Source organism: Papilio xuthus, unplaced genomic scaffold, assembly GCF_000836235.2.
Source record: "Papilio xuthus unplaced genomic scaffold, Pxut_1.1 DF825017.1, whole genome shotgun sequence".
Lineage (NCBI taxonomy): Eukaryota > Metazoa > Arthropoda > Insecta > Lepidoptera > Papilionidae > Papilio > Papilio xuthus.
In genome coordinates, this window is record NW_013533632.1 from 4,744,358 (window position 1) to 4,764,766 (window position 20,409).

General features: G+C 31.1%; 3 protein-coding genes across 8 annotated transcripts; all 3 read left to right on the forward strand.

Annotated features, from left to right (window-relative positions):
- Nucleotides 1-315: 315 nt before the first annotated feature.
- On the forward strand, nt 316-9,007 carry msk (importin-7 msk). Its single transcript, XM_013323949.1, has 14 exons — nt 316-478; nt 2,508-3,059; nt 3,207-3,391; nt 3,488-3,661; nt 3,742-3,887; nt 3,969-4,772; nt 4,853-5,076; nt 6,353-6,529; nt 6,691-6,827; nt 6,904-7,106; nt 7,208-7,350; nt 8,079-8,190; nt 8,378-8,521; nt 8,946-9,007. The coding sequence occupies exons 1-14, from the start codon at nt 395-397 to the stop codon at nt 8,999-9,001; spliced, it is 3,141 nt and encodes a 1,046-aa protein (XP_013179403.1). The 5' UTR covers nt 316-394; the 3' UTR covers nt 9,002-9,007.
- Nucleotides 9,008-12,209: 3,202 nt separating this feature from the next.
- Nucleotides 12,210-17,765, forward strand: Prp4k (Pre-mRNA processing factor 4 kinase). Of its 5 annotated transcripts, none has more exons than XM_013324022.1 (10): nt 12,210-12,348; nt 13,644-13,692; nt 13,929-15,051; nt 15,185-15,325; nt 15,402-15,698; nt 15,852-15,940; nt 16,050-16,196; nt 16,333-16,601; nt 16,868-17,244; nt 17,380-17,765. In XM_013324022.1, the coding sequence occupies exons 2-10, from the start codon at nt 13,682-13,684 to the stop codon at nt 17,584-17,586; spliced, it is 2,661 nt and encodes an 886-aa protein (XP_013179476.1). In that variant the 5' UTR covers nt 12,210-12,348; nt 13,644-13,681; the 3' UTR covers nt 17,587-17,765. The 5 variants fall into 5 exon arrangements, with proteins under 5 accessions (XP_013179476.1, XP_013179477.1, XP_013179475.1 ...); XM_013324023.1 differs by having other exon boundaries at nt 12,210-12,343; XM_013324021.1 differs by having other exon boundaries at nt 12,210-12,333.
- An 858-nt stretch (nt 17,766-18,623) lies between these two features.
- On the forward strand, nt 18,624-20,250 carry Sdhaf3 (Succinate dehydrogenase assembly factor 3). Of its 2 annotated transcripts, none has more exons than XM_013323646.1 (3): nt 18,624-18,692; nt 19,099-19,284; nt 19,680-20,250. In XM_013323646.1, the coding sequence occupies exons 2-3, from the start codon at nt 19,108-19,110 to the stop codon at nt 19,848-19,850; spliced, it is 348 nt and encodes a 115-aa protein (XP_013179100.1). In that variant the 5' UTR covers nt 18,624-18,692; nt 19,099-19,107; the 3' UTR covers nt 19,851-20,250.
- The last annotated feature ends 159 nt before the right edge of the window (nt 20,251-20,409 follow it).

Consider the following 20,409-nt stretch of genomic DNA (forward strand, 5'->3'; position numbering starts at 1 on the left):
TGCTGCCATTATAAATTTTCAATCTTCCACTAAAATTAACTTAAGTCCAAAGAGTATATAAAATATGCTTAAGTCGACCAAAGTTAACTATTGCAGGCTACAAAGTATAGTACTCTTAGCTTGCAGTAGTGCATAGTATATAAAAACACTTAATTTTGTTCTACAAGCAATTCTTACATTTTATTTATAATTAAACTCATTTATTAAAAGTTTTACACGTTTGTTCAGATTTTAAGTCAAGAAACAGGACTCTGTGGACTGTGTGTCTATGTCTCGGAATAAGTTTTTAGGAGCTGGTAACCCCATACCACATTACTCTGTCATTTTTATTCGTGAGCCGGTGGCAGCCTACGGTCGTTGCGGGAGTGCATTTAATTATCAATAAATATAGAAAATGGACACGAGAAAATTGGCGGAAATATTAAGGGCGACTATTGACCCCAATCAAAGGCAGCAAGCTGAAGATCAACTTACACAGGTAATTTTAAGTTATCATCCACATGTTCATCATATTTATAACACAACCAAATTCAATAGTACTCCTTACAAGCGACACCCTTTGTGTTCTCCATCATTTTGACAAACTACTGAATTCATGACTTCCTCGTGTATTCGTATAATAACATGCCGCGCTGGTATGGTTAGGAATTTAGCGTGTTTAAGCATTGCAATATCTAAATACTAACTTTTTATTTATGAAAGTGAATTTAATAACACGCTTCATGACCAAATATTGATTTATAACCGACATTAAAATTTCTATAACTATGCCATATGTCTAACCATACTCTTCAAACCTAGATGGTTATTTATTGACCGCGAATGATTCACGATGTTAAATCTAGCGATATTGCTTCTTAGAACTTATAGAACTACCTTGTTTTAGTATATTCGAATTTTTATGTCAACTATTGTATGTACCGGAATTGAAAATCTGTTTTTAATATCGCTCAGAATCTATGTGACATCTAGCTTAATAATATCTCAATTCGAAATTTTCTAGAGTTTTAGCATTTTACTCCATACTGGAAAACTTTTTGTTCCTGGAAATAACCCAATAACAACCGTGATATATTCGCGATATCCGTCGCAACGTAGAATTAATTCCTGCATTTTAAACAGTAAATATGTTGACCTGAAGGCATATATGTGTTTTTCTCCCGCCAATGTAGTAATATTTTAACATATGCTTAAGTCAGACTTTAAATAAAACTGGGGTCTTAAAGTTATGTGCATAATGATAACCTGAGACATTATTCAAATTGATATGAAACAGTCTGGAGTATGGTACCCTAATATTGATACTGTTAATACTCTTATACAAATTTAGTAGCCTATTTAACTTATTATGCACACCACAGCATGTCCAATCTTCTCAGACTATAACATGAGAATAGGAATACACTGTTTTATATTTGAATCTAGAATTTACTTATTGAAAATAAAAATACATTATTATTCTAATGTGCAGGATATCTGGGTAGTTTATATGGGTTTTATTATACACATTTACATTTTACATGAATTTGACTGACCAAAACTTCATATTGAACATGACATTATTTTATTATATACCTTACTATATTGTAAATGCAAAAGTTTAGACAGATGGAGGAATGTTTTTAGAAGGTATCTCTGGAACAGCTCAACAGATCTTGATAAAATGTGGCACTGATGTAGAACATTAAGCTACTTATTATTTTTTTTTAATTCAGCACAGTTGGAGTCACAATCTACGACTAGTGTATATGCATTAATATATACTCTGAAAAAGTGAAGACCTGAACATATTAAGACTTTATTTTTATTTTAAATCTATAATTTTTTGTAAAAATACTCTGTCATAATTGATAACTATGGAAATATTGGTTTGTCTCACCAGTATATTTTATATGACCTTATATCTTTGGTATACATAGAATCTATTTATCCCTTTGTCTTCCAACAGCAAATAAAAAAATATGCTAAACCAAGCTGGAGCCAATTCATATTTGGTTTTCAAATGACTTGACTTTAAAAACATGTGCCGATACCCAGACACTTTTTTTTGTTTTGTACAATGTAACAAACGGATGTTTATCAATTTCATTTTACAATAGTTAAATTTAGATGTGAACACAGAACCAAATTGAAATAGTAAAATTATTTAGTAAGCTGACTGAAGTATGTTAAAAATAATATAGTATGTAGATAAAATATTACTTTTACTAAATATCAATGTTATTAATAAACAACATGGTTTATACCGGTATTTTGATCTCAGAAACACATGGTTAGTACGCAGTATTCCAAAGCAAGCAATTTTATCTTTATCCTAATCTTAAATAATGACCTAAACTTCACAAACAACAATTTGTGCTCTGTATATGTTACAATGCCTAAATCAGTTTTTCGTCTAGTTATTTTAGGACACAAATCTTTTGTGATCAGCAATGAAATCCCCACAATAATTTCATTACAATCTGTCTACTTGATTATTGAATCTTAACATATGTGATGTTTTTCAGATACACAAAATAATTGGATTCACTCCATCACTGCTTCAAGTAGTGATGTCAAATGATGTACAAATCCCAGTGCGTCAGGCTGGTGTTGTATTCTTGAAAAACTTAATAACATCAGTATGGCAGGAAAAGGAGCCTGAAGAGGGTGAACCGATCCCATTCAGCATTCACGAGCAAGACCGGGCCATGATTCGAGACATGATTGTTGATGCTGTAATTCAAGCACCAGACATTATAAGAATTCAATTGTGTCTTTGCTTAAAGACCATAATCAGACATGATTTTCCATCACGTTGGACTCAAGTGGTTGACAAGATCCATATCTATTTACAAAACCCTGAAGCCAGTGGATGGATGGGAGCTCTTTTATGTCTCTACCAACTCATCAAGTGCTATGAATATCATATAGCTGACAAGAGGGTGCCACTGATGGAGGCTATGAATTTATTGCTTCCCATGATGTATAACTTGATAGTGAACCTGCAGCCAGATCAATCTGCTGATTCTGCACTTATTCAAAAACAAATACTCAAATGTTTCTATTGTCTTATAAAGGTAATGTACCTTAATTAGTGTAATTACTATACATTTTTTTATAAAAAATCTATCCTAATATTTGCATTGTAAAATATAATTTTTTAATTATTACTTATCCTCAGCTAATGTGAAGTATTTACTAATTACTGTTTGGTGTTCTTTTAGTATTTGTTGCCATTAGACCTGATCACTAAAGAAGTCTTTACAAAATGGATGGAAGTTTTTAGAGCTATAATGGAAAGACCAGTACCAGAACACACTCTTCAAGTTGATGAAGAAGAGCGCTTAGAATTGCCATGGTGGAAATGTAAAAAATGGGCTGTCCATACATTATACCGAATTTTCGAAAGGTAAGAACTTTTTTCTTGCAGTTACCATTTAGTTATTACTTGTTTTGGTTAACCCTGAGCTGCGAATTTTCTACGGTATGTTATTTTGTTCAACAGATATGGAAGCCCAGTCAATGTTCGCGATGAATATGTCCAATTTGCAGAATGGTATCTTAGCACATTCACCAGTGGTATATTGGAGGTGCTGCTTAGAGTACTGGATCAGTATCGCAACAAGATATATGTTTCCCCTCGTGTTTTGCAACTGACAATTAGCTATGTAGATCAGTGGTGTGTAAATTTCTTTTATCAACACATTTTTATTATGTTATTTTTGCTCCATAATAATTACATTTTTATTTATTTAATAGTGTAAGCCATTCTCATTCATGGAAGTTGCTTAAGCCACATATGTTTGCAATCATCCAAGATGTTATATTCCCATTGATGTCTTATTCTGAAGCAGATGAAGAATTGTGGAATACAGATCCCCATGAATACATCAGATTTAAATTTGGTAAGTCAACATTTTTATCAAAGTTTTTATATGTATTTATTTGCCTCTTTCAAAATGATTGAAATGTATATTTGCTTTTAGACATATTTGAAGACTTCCTGTCTCCCGTATCTGCTGCCCAGACTTTACTGGTATCATGCTGCAAGAAACGCAAGGACATGTTGGAACGCACAATGCAACTTTGTATGCAAGTGTTAACAAGTCAAAATGGCGAATATGGCCCAAGACAACGTGACGGAGCATTGCATATGGTGGGCACACTGAATGACATCTTGACTAAAAAGAAGTTCTACAAAGAGGATATAGATTCCCTTTTAAGTCAGTATGTGTTCCCAGAATTCCGTAATCCTTTGGGATACATGCGAGCAAGAGCTTGCTGGGTATTACATTGCTTTGCAAATGTTCCTTTCAAGAATGAGCCACTGTTAATGGAAGCTGTTCACCTAACAGTGAATGCTTTGCTTACTGACACAGAACTTCCTGTGAAAGTTGAGGCAGCTATAGCTCTCCAGATGCTACTAGTTTTACAAGATAAAGTCCAGAAATATTTGGAACCGCAAGTTAAAGCTGTTACAACAGAACTGCTAAAGGTTATACGTGAAACCGAGAATGATAACATAGCAAATGCTCTTCAAAAAATTGTACCACTATATACAGAACAGTTAATGCCAATGGCATTCGAAATCACTGATCATCTTGCAACAACATTTAGCAAAGTTGTGCAAACAGACTCTGGAACTGATGAGAAAGCCATCACTGCAATGGGTCTTTTAAATACCATGGAAACTGTCCTTAATGTTATGGAGAACAATCCCAAGATAATGGCACAGTTAGAAAAGACAGTACTTCGTGTAGTTGGATACATTCTTCAAGGCAATTTAATTGGTAATGTCTTTGTAAAGCTAATATATGGTATCAATTCTAACACTCGGATCCAATACTAATTATTTTTTATAATATTCTAGAATACTACGAAGAAGCTATGACGCTGTTATGTAACTTAACAGCGAAATCCATTTCTGAAGATATGTGGAAAGTTTTGGAGTTGCTGTATCAAGTGTTTGAAAAGGAAGGATTTGACTACTTTGGTGACATGATGCCAGTGCTGCATAACTACATCACTGTCGATACAAATGCATTCCTGTCTAACGAAAATCACATACTTGCTATGTTCAACATGGCCAAATCAGTAAGTTGATATAATTTATTCTATATCCATACAAATATTTACTATATAATAGTGATTAGAATATAAATGTTAGATTAACAATTAAGGATTAATTAATTACATACCGTATACTTTTAGAATAGTTATATATATTTTTTTTGCTTGTGTTTTATTTAATAAATAAAATTGATCCTATTTTGCACTAGCATATGGCGGATGTCATCAAAATGTATAGTGATATTATTTTCAATAGTTTATATGCTACAGCTGAGCGTTTATAATTTTTTTATGCAATAGTTAATAAAAAAGGCATTTCTAGTACCACAACTTTATTATGAAGTCACCTATAAATTTGACACCATATACATAAGCTGCTGCAATTATAACAGCTAACACAATAAATAACCATGTCTTACTAACTAGAGTGCGATGGCAGAGCGAAATAAACACTCTTTCTAATTGCCAGGCTTTAAAGACTTAATCATGCTAAGCATTCTATACAGTCGAATCTGGATAATCGAGAAACTTCTATAAGCAAGAGCCAGCAACCATGAGCAATCTACATAAGCGAGACCCTTTGGTTACTGATAAAACACTATAAACAAGAAAAATATCACGGTCTTTTGGACTCTCGTTTATTCAGCTTAAACTGTTGATTAGTGACTTAATCGTAAAATTGAAGGTGATATAATGAACAAAACTTTGCAAAAAGATTCTAGAGTCAAGAAAAATAAATTCAGACTGATCATTATTGCATTTGAAACCACATTATGCGTTAAAAAAATGTATCCTCTGGACTGATTTGAATACCTTCTCCTTGAAGTTTGTAAAAAATTACTTTGTATGCGACTTTTGCTTTGTGTTATACCAACATTGATATATTACATAAGGTAATCATAAGGTAATGTATTTTGCCAATGCCGGTCCAATACATAGAATTTTAAAATGGTCTCAGTATAATATTGTACCTCATAAATATGTTAATATTGTGAGATGTTGTTCCTTTATCATAACTTACGATGCAATGCGAATTGGCAACGTCGCATTTGTCCCGTCGCATGATCTGTAGCTCAAATACATACATTAACTGGGATGTTAAGGAAACATTTTTATAATCATTGATATTCTCGAAGATTGGTCATCGTAGCAATTCTATTTAAATAGTACTATGGCATAACATTATGAAACAAATGGCAATTATGGGAAATAAAAACTTGCACAAGCGAACTAGATCTGAATGATAATTTTTAATTAAGTGTCATTTATAAAATTATTACAATACAACATTTTATTCTAGATACTGAATTCTGACGCGGAAGATGATAGTGAGACTTATGCGGCAAAATTGCTTGAGGTGATGGTACTTCAATGCTCTGGAAAAATTGATAATTGTCTCCCATCATTTGTGGAGCTTGTTCTAAACAGACTGACCAGAAAGGTGAAGACGTCTGAGCTGAGAACAATGTTGCTTCAAGTAAGTATTTTAATTATTTTAGTAAATAAATAAAGAATCTGTGTGACCCATAGCACTTTAGAAATCCTACTCTGTAATATTAATCTTAATGTATATAACTACACGCCAGACAGTAAATTTTATAAAGAAATGAAATTTAATCATAATTTTTTTTGTATTAGGTATTGATAGCCATCTTGTATTGCAACCCGCCCCTACTATTCACAATTCTCAACAAGTTGCAAGAATCAGTGCCAAATGCATCAATAACCCAGCATTTCTTCAAACAATGGATACATGACACTGATTGCTTTTTGGGGTAAGTTAAAGATAATGTTCCACATTTTATTTTTAATAAGGCAATAAGAATTGACAATTTAATTTTTTTTTGACAGTCTCCATGACAGGAAATTATATATACTAGGCATCTGTACTTTACTTGAAATGGGACCACAGCGTCCAAACATTGATGAACTTGTGCCAAAGATTTTGCCATCATGCTTGGTGCTGTTTGATGGTTTAAAACATGCGTATGAAGCTAAAGCCGAAGCAGACGATGATTCTTCCTCAGAGGAAGAGGATGATGAAGATGAAGGAGGTAATAGATTTTTAATTGTCAGATATAATTATTTTATGCGCAATTTTAATAGTGTTAAGTATATTTATTTGGGTGATAAATATTTACTTTTTGGTTTTTAGCTGAAGTACTTTCCAGTGATGAAGATGATATTGAAGAAATGAATAATGAGTATTTAGAAAATCTCGCACGTATGGCAGTTAAAAATAGCGCCGAGCATAATATCAACATAACGGCCAAATTAGAAGAAGTTGAAAGTGATGACGTAAGTAAAAAAAATGGTATATACATTGATATACATATGGACTATAATAAGCAACTATGTAGTTCATTACTTCTGCGAGATAAACTCATATGTCAATGATTAATTAATGTATGTTCACAATGTTATCTATAGAGACTATTGTTGACTTCAAAAACATAATTATTTATAGAATAAATTGATGAAAGTACAAATATTAAGAAAACAAAGTATCTCAGATTGTTAATATTGAATGAAAATAATAAATTCTCTTTCAATTTGTTTCAATTTTGTTAGTTGTTGACTTTCCAGTGTAGGCATATCTTCACCAGGTTAAAGGTTATCTGTCTGTTGCTGCATATGGAAGTCAATTTGTGTCAATTAGTATAAATTGATAATAGATAGCAAAGTAATTTATGTTATGTTGAATATGTGATAATTTCAAGTGAAATGAAAAAACTTACTTTTGTTCAATCAATTTTAAAGTTTTCATGCAACCACATCCTGAGTGGTGGGCAGAGATAACATATTTCAAAGTTCTAGTTCATACACATTGGGTCTGGATAATTTCTGCAATAATTGCCTTTGGAACCACCTTTGATTGCTAGTAGTACTATGTAATTGTGTAATTATTTTTAACGCGACTAAAACTTTACGAATTAGGAGAGATCTTTGGATATTTGTACCAATGTATATAAAATATTTTTTATATGTAATCCAGAAATATATTAATAGCAAATCTTTGTTACCAGGATGATGATGATTATGTGCAAGATGAGTCTGCCATTGAGTGCTACACAACTCCTCTGGATGATAAAGACTGTCCCGTTGACGAATACGTTAACTTCAAGAATACACTGATAGGTAATAACATAATGTATTTTATTTTATATAATTTGTCATTCAATTTTAGAGTCTTACATTGCTGTGAGAATTAGTGTCCATGTGATGTACTAATTTTTTATGGCGCCTGCCTCTGATGATACCTGTTGAGATTCTCGCACCTCTAAGTTTTTAAAATATAATTAATTTATTCAATAATTCTCTGTAGGTCTGTCCGCTCGCGAGCCAGTACTTTATCATGCTTTGACCAGCGTTCTCACTGAGGAGCAACAAAAAGAGTTGAATGCTGTATTCGTCCTTGCTGACCAACGCAAGGCACAGCAAGATAGCAAACGCATTGAACAAAGTGGAGGTATGTGTAATATTAAAATATCAAAAATAGGCTGTTCTAAAAAGAACAATCATCTCGATCAATATGTAGGACCTAAAATTTATAAATGGGTACTGGGACAGGCACCATACTCCTCAAAAGTCTTGGGCTCCCGGTTCCATGGGAAATGCAAAGCATAAGACATGTTACCAAAAGGATTGATGTATTAGGATGCTCATAAAAATATTGATAACTTGGAAATGTGTTGTTGGAAAATCGGTAGAATTCTCTTCCCATGTTTCTCTCTCTCTCTCTAGGTGAACTGAACTTTAGCCGATCTTGTGCCAAGCGAAATAAATGTCCCATGTTTAATATAATATTATATGAGCTACCTAGTGACTAACTGATGACATAAGTGAAGACCATATTATATTATGTCTATTTTTAAATTTTTTATTATTTTCAGGATATTCCTTCACAGTTCCTGCACAAGTTCCAACCTCGTTCAAATTTGGCGGTTAGATTATTGAAAAAAAATGTTAGTCATTATCATAAATCGATACTAAAGGAAAATACTTTTCACGTCACACATTTTAAACACAATTCATATATTGGTGTTGTTATCGTAATTTTATATGTTTTATCAATTTAAAATTTTATGTATTTCGATGTATATTTCCTTTTTGTACTTTGATGTGGTATGCTTGCTTGAGTCATTAATGTTTTTACTATCCTAAATAGGTTCTTCAATGCTACATTATCAATTGGAACAATAAGATATGCAGTTACTTGAACATAGAAAACAACAAACATACAATTTGGCTATAAATGTAATGTTAATAAGTATAAGTAATTTCAAAATTTTAAATACTTATGTTTATTTTTACTCTTAATGTAACATTGTTGATGCATTTTTACTTCACATTTATATTATAATTTTATTTTAAATGTAAGAAATTACCTTAACATCAATATAAAAATTAATTTATGCGTGATTCAAATCTATTCAAAATTATCATATTTTGAACAGTAGATTTGTAATTGATAATAATTTTCAGAATAAAAAAGTTAATGTAATAGAAAAATTTAACCATATTTTTTTTATTTGATATTGTCATCTTAATAATTTAATTTCATTTCAATGCAAAATACATTATTACTATTTAAGAATGATCAGTTTGACAACTGACGCTTATGAGGTATCAAATTAATTTTGTATAAAGATTAATGTTGTACTTAATGAAAGTATGTCAGTGTCGGTGCGTACGCGCATAACGAATTGGATTAACTATCGAGAATCGATCTTGTAATAAAATTAATCGAACAAATAAGTACTGTAATTTAGGTATTTGTTTTACTACATTTATTTGGCTATGTATCGCACTAACTAAAAAAACACAATACTTTTTTTGTATGTCAACACCTGCATTTCGGTTTAATGTTTTATGTATTTTTGAAGAATCAAGTAGGAATAGAAAAATACGAGATTATTGATTGTAAATTCTATGAGAACAACCATCGAAATTATTCAAATTCGATTTTACTCATTCCTAGTGAGCTGTCAAATTAATCACTGTTAAATAAACACACTCTAAAGTTTTATTACTTTTTAAGACAGATTTAACATGTCATATGATCAACATGTTTGATTTTATTAACTTTATTCCAATCTTTAAAATTATTTAACAGTTTTGTCTCATTATTTTAAATTCAATACGTTTTCGACACACTTAAAACATATTTAATCGTGGATTAATTGACCATATGATGGTTAGTCTTAATGGTAGTTCCCGGTAAGTCATTATTTGTATGCCCATATGTATATAATATGAGTACATGCTTTTGTCAATCACTTAAAAAATACTATCCCTAATCTCAATAACTCTTATGTCCAAGCGCTTCCAAGCCATTTACATGATGATACACATTTTTACACCAAATCAGTTAAAAAATCTGATATGTTTCAACCATTTTATGTAATCTATTTACATTGCAGCTTACAATGAACTTACAGCGTTTAGGAGATATAAATGTTATTAAAATGCAAATAAAACCTTTTTTTGTTATAAATGTAACAGAATTAAAAGAACATTTTTATTCAATGTCGATATCACTTTTATATGATGTGTATTTTGCTGTATATTAAATCACATTTTTATATCTTAATGTATGTGTAAAATGGATATAATCCGAATACTATTAACGTAATTCGTGTTGGAATTTAAAATTATAAAAATAAAAAAAATGTGACGTTCGTATGTGTAGCATAAAATTAATTGTTTTAGGGGATATGTGTATTATCAAGTGTTTTCCATCTCTCCACTTACTGTAGAAAAACATTGTTGCATATTAGAAGTAACTAAACACAAGTCAATATTATAATACATAAACCGATGATGTGTTTGGTTTCCTACAATTATCTTTCCATATAAGCTACCTTATGTATTAATTGCAAAAAAGTATGCTGTCTTAAATTTCATTATAAAACTAACAAAAAAATTGATATAATTAGAAATCAATGTTATTTGTTGTGTGTTAAAATTATACAACTTAATGTCAGTAGATGAAATAAACAATTTTCATTATGCATGCCCATGGTCTTGTTTTATTTTGTCCTCTTCTAGTTCTCAGTATTTTCCTGACAGGCGTGGACTACGCAGACTCATAAAAACTAAGTAAAAACTTTTGTCAGTTGGTTAAACTGCAGAAATTAAAAAAATCAGGTTTTTAAATTGGCACAGTGTGTGCTTTTTAATCGTAGGCAGTTTTAATATTTACCGTTTTATCGCCATATCTTAATTTCTAAACAACATTATCATACGCTATAGTCAAGCCAATTTTGTGACATTAACAGGGGGCGCTAGTGAGCTGTCATAACTTGATTGATTTTTGCGCCCCAGTTCAAGCATCTTGTGGCATAACCGGATATCCTTATTTGACTATCCCTTGGTTTAAGGGACTAAAATCCCTGTATAAAATTCGTCGTCATACGATATACCTATATGTTTTTGTGTTAAAATCCCATGGTATATCTCTAATTCTTTATACAATTCAGATTGATAATACTGACAATTTATAAAAAGAAAGCAAACGATGGATTATATGTGTAATCGTTAAATTTTCGATTATTATTCCCATAGAACTTGAATCGATTGTTTTACGATGAAGCTGAAATGACAATATTAACTAGCTAAAACTTACATGTCTAGCAGTAGGCTATAGTCAATTTGTTGACAATAAATCATTAACAAATAATAAACTTCATAAGATAATTATTACTTTTATAGATGTTACCAATTTTCGATAGTTCGTTATATTTATACATGTCGTTAAACGTGAATGGTTACTAAAACACCTTTCAGGTTCCAAGTTAATAGCTGCATGATGTTATTTCTAGAGCTTAGTTTAACCGTGACTATGCCAGCGCAGAATTAAAAAGAAATGTGACCGATAATAGTCCCGCATGCATCAGCTTCTTTCCCATCAAAGTATCGTCAAAATCAGCCCAGCTGTTTCGAAAATTACTTGGAACAAATGCGAACTTGCGGACAATCAAAATTTTTAAAATTGTTTTTTCGTTACACATCTTGTTAAGTAAATATATTTTTTTTATTTACATACAGACATTACAGTTTTATATAAAATATTAACCAAAGTGCTGTCAAAATTAAGGAATTTTTATCTGTGTTAAATTAATTTCCATAGCAAGTTGACAAGTAATAAGCCAATCACAAATTTTGTGTAGTCCTTTACTCGTTTAAGGTTATTCGTTATTCGTGGTATATTCACCTAACCTGTTAACTGTTAATTATTACGGTTACGTTAAATAGCTACATCTCTAAACTTCGGAATAGGTAGTGTCATGTTAAGTAATTTACTTTTATACATTTGTTTTTGTGGTAAACTAACTTGGTATCATTTGTATTTATTGTAACTGAAGAAAGATCAATAAATTATCCCATATCGTTAAATCGACTGTAAGTTGTTTAGTTATGTTTTGTTTACATTGCGGTTAGTTTTTACCTCACGCTCTCTTGAAAATTACTTCATACTTCTCTCTTTTAGAATCAATAGCTCTTTTGATTGATTTCTGGACTACAATTTCATATTTATTGATTTTTGTCCCTGAACCACAACTACATATTGTGTATTACATACAGAAATACGTTTCTTTTATTTCTACGCCAACAACTTAGAATAATCAAGCATGCTTTAGTCTTCATCTTTTGGTTGTACGCATATATTGATTTTTAGTCAAATAATCTGAAATAATTGAATTTAATTTATAATTTCCCTGATCTGTGGTCAAAGTAAGTGATTTCATAGTTCCTAATTAAATAAAAACTCTAAATTTTAGTGATTTAACTAAAAGCAAAATGGGGGCCAAACGAAAATTTTAATAATGAACTGTGATTATGAATGACATAGATGACTATTTGTTTAAGCCAAATTTTCATAGTATATTTACTAGAATTTTCTATAGTATACAGAATATTGTATATGATATTCTTAATATCTAAATATTATAGAAAAAGGGTAGGTACATATGTTACGAAAAATGCGTAATTTCTCTATAGGGCAGGGCTATTCCAATCTCTTCAATGAGCTTTGTCCAAAAAGGTCTTAAGAGAAATGGTAATCAGCAATTAGTGTGAAGTTGTCTTCTTATATTTGACATTAAGATCCTTTGTTTCATTTCCTATCTTAAGATTACCAGTTTGTTAAAATTGTTTTTAATGTGATGCAACAAATTATCTCATGTTGCCTATGTTATTAGCAACAATATTATACAATTTTACTTCACTGTTAAAATTATTACAAAAATACATTGCCACTGAATGTAATACAGTCTCATGGGCTTATTAAGGTGTGTCTTACTACAAATGTAGCATTAAGACAAAAGGTTTTGGCATTGCCATGATTTCTAGTCTCATGTATGAAGTAATGTTGGATTAGCAATATCACCAATTGAAATGTTAAAAATGGGTAGCAGTTGCAATAACTATTGATGAATCATGTACTTTTGTACATTTCGACAATTCTACAAGTGATATTTGTAATCAACTATAACATTGAATACTTAGACCAAGGCACATTACACAGGCCATTTGTTAAAATTAAGTTAATGTTAATGTTATTTATCCATAACTCATTTTTGTTGCAGGTTAAGAAACTTACTTTGCTGGACATTAAATCGTATTAATGGATAAAGAGTATGTATTACATAATTTGATTAGAACCAATAAATAAGATTATTTTCTTATTCTAACATATTGTTTATCTGCTAAATAAAATCTAGGCTACAGTTTGTATCAGGTTAAAATTGTAATATATCAGGGTACAGCTTAGTTTACAAAACTTAATACATATATTCATTATCATTTTAAGATTATTTGCAATTTATTGTTTCTTCTTAACAGATTCTTAACAGTGATGAATTTTCTTTTAGGGAAGGTAATGATGTTGAAGCAAAAGAAAAGGAAGATATAACAAAAAAAAGAAAGAAGAGCAAGAAACATAAGAAAAGAAAGAAGGCGTCTGGTAATGATGATGTATCTGCCAAGAAAAGGAAGAAATCAAAGAAAGAAAAGCGTAAAAGTCCTAAGCCAGAAAGTGAAACTTCCCTGTCCGATGTTGAAGAATTAATAACTAAATCCCAGCATCGGTCATCTAACAAAAAATCATCACATTCCTCACCTGCTGCAGAGAAAGAAACAATAAAAGATAAAACATCAAAGGCAAAGAATGGAGATGCAGGATCACATAAAGAATCTAAAAAGAAAGCTAATTCAAAATCGAAATATGAAGTAGTGGACACAATTTCATCAAATTCTGGAACTGAAAATTATCAAGAAGATTGCGCAAGTCCTGAATTAGCATTAATTGAAGATGACTTAAATCTTGAAGAATTAATGAAACAAAAAGAACTTTTGCAAGCTCGTTTAGTTGCATGCTTTTCAGATAAAAGTGAAGATGGGGAATGCAAGGATACAGTTGATTTGGCAGCAGCAGAAAATAAAGGTGCATGCGTAAATGAAGAAGGCAGCACACCAACACTTGAAAAGATGCCAAAACGGCGCGATCATGATTCCAAACTGACCACTAGACACAAGTCAAGTAAAGATCATTCATCAGAAAGGAAACCAGATAGACACTCATACAAGTACCATAAGGAAGATCTAAGAGATGTTATAAAAAGAGAAAAGAAAGGTGAAAGAAGAACTGAGGAATGGAAAGAGACTAGAGACCATCGGCTGCGTAAAGAGATGGAACGTTATACACCCACGCATAGAGAAAGGGAACGAGACCGTGAAAGAAAACGTGAAAGAGAAAGAGAAACCGATCGAGAACGAGAACGGGAAAGGGAACGAGATCGTGAAAGAATGCGACGCTCATTGGCACATAAAAAGAAGGAAAGAGATAGAAGTAGCCGTCGTTCAAGAGAGAGATATTCACCAGCTGGTCGACGGGATCGCCGATCAGAATATCGTAGATCCCGTAGTCGGGACAACAGAGCGCGTTCAAAAGATTCCAGATTAGATTACAGAGATAGATATAGGGTAGGTTATAAGGTAACTCAAAATTAAAATTATTTGGAATATTCACAATATAATTGCTATAATTTCATTTCTAAGCTAAATAAGTAATCATTAAAACAAGTGTGTTTTATTTTAATTTGGTAAACTTGCACTTTTTTAATTCTAGCGTTCTTCACATGAAGCTACACAAACTATAGCAAGTTCAAGTGATGAAGAACTAAATATATCTGTTAAAACTGATGAAGAGGAAGAAAATGAAGAACAGATAATAGAGCGTAGAAGAAAACAACGGGAACAGTTAATGAAGGTATAGGAACAATCATTAACCAAGTAATTCTTTAATTATTTGCATGTCATATTATTATATTAATTTTTAATTACAGCGATTGGGTGGAAGAGATAATAGTCTGAGTGGCAAACTTACACCACCACTAACGGAAATTAAACAAAAGACACCACCACGAGAAAATGAAATAGTTGTTTTTAGTGTTCCCAGAGAATGTGAGATTACGGTAACTCCAGAGCCAGTGAAAACTGATGTAAACACGGACACTAAAGAACAAGAGAATGAGGCCTCAAATAATTCAGATAATGATAAAGGTGAAAATTCTTCAGCAGAGGAAAAGATAAATAAAGGTTGGGATATGTTTGCCGATCAAGACAACTTCCATAATATTGGCGTAAGTGGTTTTTCAGTAAACAATCTGTATTTACATCTCCATTGCTACTACTTTTCGTGTGAGATAGTGGCACAGAGCTTGTTAAAAAAGACATACAGTTGACTATATTTTAAACTTAATATCAGTTACTTAGTAATAACATTGTTTTCACAGACTCCCACCAAAAGGGAAACAAAGAATAAAAATACTATAGAGAATCCATCTCTCAATGACAATTGGGATGATGCAGAAGGTTATTACAGGTATGTAACAAATATTTTTAGGTTTATAAATGAGTACTTTCATATATTTAAATATAATTTCAATGAAATGTCATATAAAATTTGTGTACATATTTATGTAATGTTTCAGAGTCCGTATTGGTGAGACCCTAGACAATAGATACTCGGTATATGGATACACTGGTCAAGGTGTCTTCTCCAATGTTATACGCGCTAGAGATTTGATACGAAGCGGCACTGATGTCGCCATCAAAATAATAAGAAATAATGATATAATGTAAGTTAATTAAAATAACTTGTGTTTTATTTAATAAATATTTGATTATTTAGACTAAAATTTAAAGATGTGATTGTTTCTGATGTAATGTCTTAAATGTGGATGTATGTTTAAAATTTCGTTTTGCATTTTACAGGCATAAAACTGGATTGAGAGAGTTGGAAATGTTAAAGAAATTAAATGATGCGGATCCCGAAGACAAGTATCATTGTCTCAGATTGTTCAGACACTTTTTCCACAAACGGCATTTATGTATGGTGTTGGAGCCGTTGGCTATGAACCTGAGGGAAGTTTTAAAGAAATATGGCAAAAACAGCGGCATTCATATCAAAGCTGTTAGAAGTTATACTCAACAAATACTACTGGCTTTGAAATTGTTGAAGAAAACTAAAATTTTACATGCCGGTGGGTTTATTTCAGTAATAGCTTAATTCATTACTGGTAATGAACAACTTAGTTGCTAAAGCAAATTGATGCTTTAACCTATTAAGGTTGCATTTGGTTTTTTTTATGTCCTTTTATGTGAACTCAGCATGAAATGTAAAGTCAAAATAATGTCAAAAGTCCTAATGATGATTAAAAACATTTCAGCTAGCATCCTCATGACATCTTAGCAAAGTTTTAATACCAAAACATAGATAAATGACCAATAATATTTTTTTTAATTCCAGACATCAAGCCGGATAATATCTTAGTAAATGAGAGTAAACTGGTTTTAAAACTATGTGACTTTGGCGCAGCATCACATATCACTGATAATGAAATAACACCGTATCTAGTCTCAAGATTCTACAGAGCCCCGGAGATCATATTAGGAGTACCTTATGATTATGGCATAGACATGTGGTCCACTGCATGCACCATATATGAGCTATCTACAGGCAAAATAATGTTCAGCGGTAAATCAAATAATGAAATGCTGAAATACTTCATGGATTTGAAAGGGAAGATTCCAAACAAAATCGCAAAGAAGGGCCAATTTAAGGATCAACATTTTGATGCCAATTGCAACTTTTTATATCATGAACTGGATAAAATTACAGAAAGGGTAAGTTTTCTAAAAGATTAATTCTATTAAAGGTTATTTATTCGGTAAAAAGTTAAGCAGATTTTATGATTTTTGAATAAATATGTAAAATATAGATTAAATTGAATATTTAGATAATTTTAAAATTTATTACAGGAAAAAGTGGTGATAATGTCAAGTATTAAGCCAACCAGGGACTTGCAGTTAGAATTAGCTCCACCGCACCACCGCCTACCGCCAGAGGAGGCGAAAAAGATCGCTCAATTAAAGGACCTTCTTGAAAGGATGCTTATGCTTGATCCTACCAAGAGAGCATCTGTCAACCATTGCCTCACCCATCCATTTATACAAGAGAAAATTTAAATGTCTGCTTATCTACTTAAAAATGTTTGACAATGAGTCAAACGAAGTAGTGAATAAATTTAATATTGTATTGTATTTTGCCGAGTACATAATTCATTAATATCTATGTGACAAATGAAATTTTAAATAATTTCATATTGTATTGTGACAAGTACATATTTAATTAATATATATTAATCTACTCGGTCTATAGTAGATATTTCTCTTTTAAAAACATCAATGTAATAAATCATAAAAAAAAATATGATTAATTTATGTTGTAAGTTTTGGGCGAATGCATTTCTTTTGACAAATGTTATGCATTTCCATTTTTCCACATGTGTATTATATTCCATGAAAATCATCGTAAATTGATCCATTAAAAAAACGCTGAATACCATTAACATTGTCAACGGGTTATTCATTGCAATTTTTTTTTCGTAAGATACTTATAGTTCATAGTACTTAAAGAGTTCGATAATCTAGCAAACAGTTGTTATAAAAAAAATCATATAAATTTTGTGAAAAGATTAGTATGCCCTATGTGTTTTGTTAATTATTATCTTCTGAATGTGATGTAATGAATCGATGTGTAAACATTAATAAATAAAAATAAATAATAAATACACTCGTACACCTTTGTGCATGTTTATCCCATATCCTTGCTATCCCGATTTATGTTTCAATACCAAAATCAAAAGTTTGTGTGATTGAAATAGTAATAAACATTGTCCTCATGCTTTTTCATAAAGCTATTACATGAAATCTTCTGTTGTAACTCTCCAATCATTTGGGTGATTCCCTTCAAGCATATTGATCGGCATAACGTGATTTTTTTTTTTCGTTGGACCGATTAAGTCAATAGAATCAGTTTTAAGGGTTATCAGGGAGCAAAAATTTCCTAACACAATTTTGTTTTGCTGTTTATTCTTTTGTCCAAAGAGAATGAGAGGGATAGCAATATTATCGAAATTCAGATGCTACGATTGTGAGATGAATCATGATACAAAGATAACATTTGACTTTTTGGTCAAAATGCAACGCTGTCATTGTGACATTGTTAGTTCACATAATAACCGACTAAAGAAAGTGACACATACAAATGTCAAATTTCAAAATAATGTCAGGTTAGGTTATATATCCATGGATTTTAATTTATTTATGTTTACATAATCAAGTATTTATTTTGACCAAACTTACAAGGATAGTGATATTAACTGCTCAAATTGCGTTGCAGTCTTTAGGTAAACCTAATTAAATGCGCCAAGAAGGGCTATTTGGTGTTGTTTACTAGATCGGATTCTTGGTCACAGTTCTATTACTGGTATCGAAACATCTGATCTGTTAGCGAATTAGGCTATTGCCTGTAGAGTTCGTTTCCTGCTTAAAAATTATTACCATGATTTGTTTGCACTTTCCACTTTTATTTGGGATTCTTTAAAATGAGTTTATGTATAGAGCAGTCTGTTCCCCTACCTAACTGCTAATTATTTCAAAGTTTTATTGTTTTAACGAAGTCCTTTTTATTATCAGTTTCAAGCCATGTTTCCTGCTGATCATGTATTTAAAGTACGTCGACTTTACAAACTTATTCTCCGGGTACATCGCGGAATGCCAGCAGAGCTGCGGGTTCTAGGTGACAATTATGCACGGGATGAATTTAAACGACATAAAAACTGCAACCCTGCAGAAGCTAGAATTTTCCTCAATGAATGGACAGTGAGTTAAACGCTATTGTTAGTGCCCAATAGGATTTTATTGTATCTTTAAATGGAAAATAAAACTACTTTTTATCCTAATTAAAATTGGCTTATTATGTATAGTTAATACTGTGTTGACACAGATAACTTTGACCAGAGTCAAACCCACTGAGGGTCCTTTTTTAGGGTGACCAATAATTGGGTTTGGATTTGATACTAGTTGATGCTGACATGGTACTAACTATATGAGAATGTAGCTAAATCATAATGATGTTCCAAGACCAATGATCTATGAATCTAACTAATTCATCAAATAAGTTACTCGTCTTTAGTAAATAGTGTTCTATACCTATTAAAATTTCCTATATTTTAAATAAATTAGAAATGTAACATTAAATTCATATTTTTTTTTAGGATTATGCCATAAGCCTTGCTCAACAAATGAAACCATTGCAACAAGCTAAAAAAAAAGCTGTAGGCAAATACCTTGACCCAAAGATGCTTGACTTTATGACTGAAGATCAACTTATACAATTATATGAACTACACCAAGCTACATTGACAGATCCAAAGAAACCTGACTAACATAATATTAGATTATTTTACTTTTAGAGACAGTATTGTACATTAAATGGAAATCTTAGAATTATTCTAATAGCAAATTATAAAAATATAGACTATTGACATTTTAATGAAAGAAAATAAAAAGCTTTATTAAAGCATAAAGGACATGAGTTTTGTTTAATAGCAATTAATTCAATAATTTGATGTACGATTTTACAATGAATTTTATGACAAAAGTATTGAACAATCATGCATTTCCATTGGGGAAATATTTCAGAGATGTTAAATGTCTTTGAAGTTTTTTCCGCAGTGTGTACCGTAATATTGTGTTGTTATCTAAAAGTAGTTTTATATAACTCATTTATAAATAAAAATAACTTATTACTTATATACTAAGAATTAAATATTTATTTCAATTGTATATGCAGTTTTATTTTATATATCATTAATTACGAAATGTATATAAGCAATAAAAAAGTTATTTCGAAACAGAAACAAACTATAATAGTAGAGATTCCGTTTGGTAGTAGACTTGCGGAATATGGTTCCTTTTTTATGTTGAATAAACCAGTGCTTGATC

What these genes read in the sequence shown, in the direction of transcription:
- msk (XM_013323949.1), top strand. Translation starts at nt 395, where the DNA reads ATGGACACGAGAAAATTGGCGGAAATATTAAGGGCGACTATTGACCCC. An exon ending in GGATGATGAAGATGAAGGAG is followed by an intron (nt 7,107 to 7,207) that starts GTAATAGATTTT and finishes TTTGGTTTTTAG; the next exon opens with CTGAAGTACTTTCCAGTGAT. An exon ending in ACGCATTGAACAAAGTGGAG is followed by an intron (nt 8,522 to 8,945) that starts GTATGTGTAATA and finishes TATTATTTTCAG; the next exon opens with GATATTCCTTCACAGTTCCT.
- Prp4k (XM_013324022.1), top strand. An exon ending in GATATAGGGTAGGTTATAAG is followed by an intron (nt 15,052 to 15,184) that starts GTAACTCAAAAT and finishes TTTTAATTCTAG; the next exon opens with CGTTCTTCACATGAAGCTAC. An exon ending in TGGATAAAATTACAGAAAGG is followed by an intron (nt 17,245 to 17,379) that starts GTAAGTTTTCTA and finishes AATTTATTACAG; the next exon opens with GAAAAAGTGGTGATAATGTC.
- Sdhaf3 (XM_013323646.1), top strand. Translation starts at nt 19,108, where the DNA reads ATGTTTCCTGCTGATCATGTATTTAAAGTACGTCGACTTTACAAACTT. An exon ending in TTTTCCTCAATGAATGGACA is followed by an intron (nt 19,285 to 19,679) that starts GTGAGTTAAACG and finishes ATTTTTTTTTAG; the next exon opens with GATTATGCCATAAGCCTTGC.